This window comes from Onychostruthus taczanowskii, unplaced genomic scaffold (genome assembly GCF_017590055.1).
Source record: "Onychostruthus taczanowskii isolate IOZ18803 unplaced genomic scaffold, ASM1759005v1 scaffold107, whole genome shotgun sequence".
In the NCBI taxonomy this organism is placed as follows: domain Eukaryota; kingdom Metazoa; phylum Chordata; class Aves; order Passeriformes; family Passeridae; genus Onychostruthus; species Onychostruthus taczanowskii.
The window spans coordinates 2,298,713-2,305,703 of record NW_024497297.1 but is presented as its reverse complement, the minus strand read 5'-3'; the positions used below and the strand labels follow the sequence as shown (position 1 = coordinate 2,305,703).

At 48.5% G+C, this 6,991-nt stretch overlaps 1 protein-coding gene across 4 annotated transcripts; it reads right to left on the bottom strand.

Annotated features, from left to right (window-relative positions):
• Positions 1 to 1,401: 1,401 nt before the first annotated feature.
• On the bottom strand, positions 1,402 to 5,654 carry LOC121343214 (keratin, type II cytoskeletal 75-like). 4 transcript variants are annotated; one of them, XM_041418203.1, is made up of 10 exons: positions 5,390 to 5,654; positions 5,163 to 5,359; positions 4,012 to 4,226; positions 3,443 to 3,503; positions 3,154 to 3,249; positions 2,777 to 2,941; positions 2,472 to 2,597; positions 2,002 to 2,222; positions 1,705 to 1,736; positions 1,402 to 1,598 (listed from the first exon to the last, which is right to left on the bottom strand). In XM_041418203.1, exons 1-10 carry the CDS (start codon positions 5,652 to 5,654, stop codon positions 1,402 to 1,404), a joined length of 1,575 nt encoding a protein of 524 aa, XP_041274137.1. The 4 variants fall into 4 exon arrangements, with proteins under 4 accessions (XP_041274137.1, XP_041274151.1, XP_041274129.1 ...); XM_041418217.1 differs by having other exon boundaries at positions 2,846 to 2,941; XM_041418195.1 differs by having other exon boundaries at positions 5,163 to 5,654.
• Between the last annotated feature and the right edge of the window lie 1,337 nt (positions 5,655 to 6,991).

The following is a 6,991-nucleotide window of genomic DNA, read 5'->3' as shown; positions in this document are numbered from 1 at the left end:
GGAAACCCTGAATCCACACTGTCATCCCAGCACTGTCAGTTCCCTTCTATTTCCCCAAATCCATGAGTATTTTCTTAAGAGGGTCCCTCTACTCATTACTTGAACCTATTAAAATATGGGGAGTGAGGGCTGGCCTGTTTTTTCCAGTCACTTCTATTCATTCAAGTGACCTTCCAGCAGTGAGATCTGTCACTGCAGATGTTTCTCTGCTTTTACTTCTCCATTAATTTCTCCCAATTAGTCAGAACCACATCTGAAAGCCCTGCACCTCCTTTGGCTTTTCATCCACCTTCTCCAAACAAGAACTTGTCTCCAACATATCCTAAGAACCTGAAGAAACACTGGATCTTTAAGACTTTCACTTTTCAACAGTGAAACAAGTCCCTTTCTTGGGTTTTTAAATAGCTACTGGATTTGTGACACTTAATTCAGTGTAGGACCATATCTGGTTCATAATTCTTACTGACCAGAGTATGTACCTGATCCTGCCTCTCTGTGTGTTTAGAGGGGAGGGAACATCAGCACCAGGACCCTGAGCCAGGGAGGGCTCTCAGCCTGCTCAGGGAGATGTTGGCACTGCTGGCTCCAAGGTGTGGGTGACAACAGGGGTTTGGGATGGATGATTCACCTGAAGAGGCCAGGGGGTTGCTCTGGCTCCCCTGGGAGTTAATTCCCCCTTGTTTGAGGTTTGTGCAAGTACATCACACACCTGGCACTGGGATCCCACCCCCAGGATCCAGACTCTTGGATGCTCGATGGGCTGGGAGCTGAAAGTAAATGAAGCTCAGACCTTTTCCCCTATGCCTGACTCCTGCCTTGGCGTGTCCTGGTGTTTGGCTTCCAGGTGTTTTCCCTGCACAGTGGGGAGGGAATGTCGAAATCAACACCAAGCCTCCCTCTGAGGTTCTGCTGGGCTGGGGTGTTCTGGCTGCTGACAATGAAATTCAGTAAATCTGAGTGAGGAGCAAAAATCTGAGCCTTTAACTGGTCAGGGCCTGAGGGAAAGTTCTTGTTACCTGTGTTTGCATTTGCTCTTGCACCTCTTTAATTAAAAGGACTACAAAATAGAATAAATTACATGTGCATTTTTATTAGACAAACTCCAGAAAGTGAAGAGAGACGAACAGTCATGGGACATATTTTATATACAAAATCCGGCCAAAAATTTGCTGAGCTGGAGCAAGCGAGCTGCAAATTTAACCCAGTGAAACTCAGCTTCCAGGGCTGAGCCCCAGCAGGATGTGTGCAAGACAACACAGCTGAGAGAGAGTTCCTAAAGTAAGGCTCCTGTGGGACAGGACTTGGGGTGCAGGTGGCCCTGGTTGTGCTCACCCCGCCACGCTCCAGTAAAGGACCAGTTTTGGTGTTTTACAGTGCGTGGCGATGACTGGAAGGAGAATTTTAGCTCCTGTAACTTCTTCTGGTGGAGGAGCTGGAGACAAACTTCATGCTGGAGCTGCTGCCAGCTCCGAGGGTGGTGCTGCTCATCCCGGGAACACTCCCACAGTTGAAGCTGTTCCCCAAATTGCAGATCCCCCCTCCCATGCTGAGGTTGCTCCCTCCTCCGTATCCAGTTCCCACTGTTGTTCTGGTGACAGCTGCAAGGAGGAGAAGGAAATGTTTCAGTATCTCTGGGCATTGGCTTCTTGGTGTAGAGACACAGGAGTGTTTAAATAGGGTAATTCTTATGTTTTAGAGACTTACAGATATTCACTGGGACCCCATCTCCAGCCAGCCTGTTCAGGGATAGAACACAAGGAAGAGGATTAGAAGCCTGTTGATACTGGGGGGGGGGGGGGGGGAACAAAAAAGAAACAATAAGATACATTTCCCAGAGGCCTTTGAGGAGAAAAGTAAAATCACACCATAATTCATGGTTTTTTTTGTTATTGCTGTTATCTGGGACCATCTCCCCACTCTTGAGATTTTGCTTAGCATTCCAGCAATGCTGAGCTTCTCCTGTGCCATCCCCAGCCCCAGGGCTGGATGCTTCCCACCCACCTGCACTCCTCTCCCTCCAGAAGCTTCCTGTAGGTCGCAATCTCGATGTCCAGGGCCAGCTTGACATTCATGAGCTCCTGGTACTCCCGGAGCTGCCGGGCCAGGTCAGCCTTGGCCTGTTGCAGAGCATCCTCCAGCTCAGCCAATTTGGCCCTGGCGTCCTTGAGGGTCAGCTCCCCGCGCTCCTCGGCGTCGGCGATGGCAGCTTTCAGGTTGGCACACTATGGAACACAAAGCTCAAAGTCCCCACCCCAGACCCAGGTTGTTCTTTACCCCCGCTGCAATCCCTTCCAGCCACAGAGATCTTCTTGCAGCCACCAACATTTATCCCAGCACCAGATTTAGTGACAGTTTTATTTTTGAATGAAAAAGGGTCAAACTGATCAGAACAGGTTGTGCCAACCTTTTCCTTCCTCTCCCTTGCAAGTCTGGGGGTAAATTGGTTAAAAGTGGAGTTTGCTGTCCTTTACCTGTTTTTTCACGCTGTCAATCTCAGATCGGAGCCTCTGAACATGGCGGTTGAGCTCCGAGATCTCCTGCTTGGTGTTCCGGAGGTCGTCCCCATGCCTGCCAGCCGTGGCCTGCAGCTCCTCGTACTGTCACAGAGAGAAACAACCAGTCAAAGGAAAATCCACCATTTTTGGAGTTACCAGGAGCCTGAGAGTCCCTCCTCCAGCCCAGATCAACAGGTGGGAGGGTTTTCTTGGAAGAGTCGGTCTTTATCTGTTCCAGACAAGATATGAAGATAAGAGCATGGAAACCCCAGATCCTTCACCTTGGTCTGGTACCAGGACTCGGCCTCGGCGCGGCTCCGGTTGGCGATGTCCTCATATTGAGCCTTGACCTCAGAGATTATGCTGTCCAGGTCCAGGTTTCGGTTGTTGTCCATGGTGAGAACCACAGAGGTGTCAGAGATCTGAGTCTGCATCTGGGACAGCTCCTGCAAAGAGCATAGGGAATGAGGTAATCCCCTTGGGAGATGCCTTTTCACCCTTCCAGGTGAGCTGCAGACCTGGGAGAGGCTGTTACAGATCATTATCTGAACAGCTCAGGTGTTGGTGCAACTCAACAGAGGGGAAGGATTTAGCATCTCCCGGAGGGAGAGAAGCTGTTCACTGGGGGCCGGGATATTTTGGAGCTGGTTGTACTCACTGCTTCGTAAAGGGCTCTCAGGAAATTAATTTCTTCAGTCAGCGCATCTGCCCTGGCTTGGAGTTCCACTTTGTTCATGTAGGAAGCATCTACATCCTGGGGGATGAGAGAGTCTTGGGTGGTTTACACCCCTATCAGTAAATCAGGAACGCGCATTGTGATAACAGTCCAGGGAAGAAACCATAATGAAACTGAAGGGGTTGGAATTGTAATGGGTGGATTTGTGACTGAGTGGGTGATCAGAGCTCTACAATGAGCCATCCCACAGTGCCCTGGAATTTACTCTCACCTTCTTGAGCGTCACAAATTCGTTCTCTGCGATGGTCCTTCTGTTGATCTCATCTTCATACCTAAAAGAGGACAGCACAGGGAGTTTTTGTTTGGGCAGGTAACAGAAAGATTTGAGTTTGCTGGAATGAATTTCCTTCAGAGCATTTTGCATACAATGCTCTTTTCCCTCAATGAGAGACCAGGAGCTGAACCAGTTAAAACAAGTACATCAAAACAATTCGAACAAATCCATTATTTTTTACTTATTTCTGGCCATTAGTCATCCTCTTTCTGCTGTTTTAAGCAAATGAAATGTGCTGCTCTGAAACTTTCAGACCTACTGTGTAATTTTTCCCTCTCAGTAGGTAATTTAATTAATAAGTCTTTGATCATGCTCCAAATTATTCCCTAAATGTTGGCATACTGGGATCTGTAACTCCGTTACTGAGAAAATTTCTCTTTGAGAAAATGTCATTGCTGGGAATTCCAGGATCCCAGACTCTCCTGGATCCCCCAGCTGGTTTAAGGATGTTGAGAGGAGAAAGGCTGCACCTGCCCAGGTGAGTAGAGCGTTAGCTCAAGACTTACTTCTTTTTGAAGTCCTCAACCAGGTACTGGGTGTTGACGAGTTCTCCCTCCAGCCTCCCCTTGTCGCTCAGCAAGGAGTTCAGCTGCACCCGCAGGTTGTTGATGTAGGTCTCAAAAAGCGGCTCCAGGTTGTTCCTCACTGTTTTCATTCCCTGCTCCTGCAGCAAACTCCACTTGGTTTCCAGCACTTTGTTTTGTTGCTCAAGGAATCGGACCTGGAAAGAGAAATATCCTGAAGGGGCTTTGAAAGAACAGAGACTGGGGAGAATTTCCCTGCAAATGGGAGGGTCTCAGAACTGGCTGAGAGGGTAGAATTCTCCTTCCAGCTGGTTTTCAGAGCCAAATTCTCATCTGTTGGGAGGTTTGACTGCAGGGACCCTGTTCAGTGTTAGAAACTCTGGAAAAGCCCTTGATTTTCTGGCTTCCCATTCATTGTTTAAATTGAGACCAGATACAGGGATTTTGTGTGAAAAATGTGAGCAAAATCACATAAGGAGCAAAGAAGAGCTTGTTCTTTAATTAAAATAGCACTGTTAAGGTGCTGCTTCTCCTTCCCTTCTGTAGAGCTCCCCTACCCCACTAAACGTCCAAAATATTGCAGCATTTTCCTTGAGACCACAGAAGAGCAGCTTGACCAGAGCAGGAGCTGAGCAGATGTTCTTGTGCATCAGTGAAATGTGGTGGGCAGACAGATTTGGATCAGATTTTGATATTTTGAACTAAAAATCCAAACATTTTGGTGACAGATTTAAATGTCTTTGAGAGAATTCAAGCATTGAGAAGCTGCTTCTCCCTTGTGCCAATTTCTTGGTCATTTTAGGTGGGTTTCTGCAATTAATTTGACCATCTACAAAGCTGTTCCCAAGGCTCTTGAAATGTTCAGCCTAAAGTCTCCAGAAGGGTGGGATTCTCCTCTGGAGATTTCTTTCCCTACTGCCTGTGACATGTGGGAGCAGCAAAGGAGGAGGAACTCAAACACCGGATGATTAATTCATGGCAACCGCTATGAAACAGGTGCCATTCCCTGGAGCTTCCAGGGCATCTTCCAGTCTTATTCCTCACTTCTATTCCTCCTTGATCAGCTTTTGTCCTCATCAAGCAGAAAAGAAGAGTGTCCCTGTCAAAAAAATCAGATATATAGGAAAGCTCACCTTGTCAATGAAGGAGGCAAATTTGTTGTTGAGGGTTTTGATTTGTTCCTTCTCCTCTTTTCGGATCCTTTGGATGTTAGGGTCAATCTCCAAGTTGAGCGGTTTCAGAAGGCTCTGATTGATGGAGACTTCATGGATGCCCCCAGCTGGGAATCCAGGGCCACCCCCAAAGGCCCCGTATCCGTAGCCAAGGTTGGCTGGAACACCAAAGCCGCCCCCGTACACACTCCCGGCACCACCAAACCCTGCCGAGCCATAGAAGCTGCCACCCCTTCCAGCCACGGAGATCTTCTTGCAGCCACCAACATTGTAGAGGCTTTTGCTTCCAAAGCCCCCCCCAACCCTGGCAAAGCCACTGCCAGCATTGCAGCTGCCCAGGCGGGTGACGGAGCAGGAGCTGAAGCTGGTCCGGCACGTGTTTGGGACCATGGCTGAAGCAGCGCTGAAGCCACTTCTCCCCCTCTGAATCCTCACGGTGGACTGGCGAGACATTGCTGGGGCTTTTTGGATTGGGGTGGATGCTGCAGCTAGAATAAAAGAGCAAAGGTGCTGGCCTGGAGCAAGGAGTAGGAGGGAAAGGAGAGAGGTGAACCTGTGCTCTGCAAGGGCTGGGGAGAGCCCTTTTATGCATGTATGAGCCTGGGATGGGTTGGATGAGGTGGATCATCTTTCTGATGAATTAGGCTTGGCATGTCCAACAGCATTCTGGAGAGTGAACTCACTCTGCACACACGCCCTGCTGAAATAATACAGCCCAGGTTCTCAGCAACAGGGAATTGTTTGGGAATAACTGTCGCCGGTCTTTGTAGACAGCCAGACTCGTCCCCATTTCAAAGCTGGAAAGTGCCGATGAGTCACGCTGGGCACTGGCAGCAAAACACCGCTCAAGTGCCTGTCACTCAACACCTCTGTCATTGGAAAACTTCATCCCTCGGGATTGCTTTCGCCCCTTTTGTTCACAAGCAGGGCTTGGGAAAGTTTAAATCCTTGTGCCTTAGGAGTGGGACCGGTGCCAGTTCCACAGCCAGCCCTGCAGCCAGCTGTTTTATCCTGGGGTTTTGGGATAACTTTGTGATAAGATTCTTGTGAAATTTGCCCCGAGAGGTTATGGACTCCCCATCCCTGGAAGTGCCCAAGGCTGGGTCAGATGATATTTGGAGCCACCTGGTCTATGGAAGGTGTCTCTGTCCACGGGACTAGATGCTCCTTAAGATCCTTCCCATCCAAACCATCCTGTGATTCTGTGGACCACATGGAGCCAGCACAGAAACTGGCAGATACAGTTTTGTTTCCATCCCTAAAAAGCTCAGGTCCCTCTAGAAATCCTGCTGGAAATCCTGCTGGAAATCCTGCTTCTTCAGGCTTATTCCACTGTCTTAAAAAATATAATTACATAAATAAAAATGGAATATTTTGACAAGATCTTTTTGTTCCAGTGTGGATTTTGACAGCTGCCACTGAGCTCTGTCACAAACACGTGCTGCCACCTCAGGTTTGAGGGTTGGGACTTTATTTTAGCAGGATGAAAACAAACAAGCAAACAACTCAGAAATATATACATAGGAGGAAAGATTGTGGGAATGGGAACTGCTTTGACTACACTGGCTCTGTGGAAATGGAGTGCTCCGGGGCTGTTCTCAATGCACACTTAATGAACACAATGTCATTTCCCAAGGATTTAATCAGCTCTTTCAGCACATCTAGAAATGTGATCTTGCCTGCTGAAATCCACTGGAAAGTGCAGGACTCCCTCTGCCCAGGACCACTCTAGGACATCCTGGGTCTTTCCCACCACAGGTACCAGCACAGCCCTTTGCATTTAACTGGTG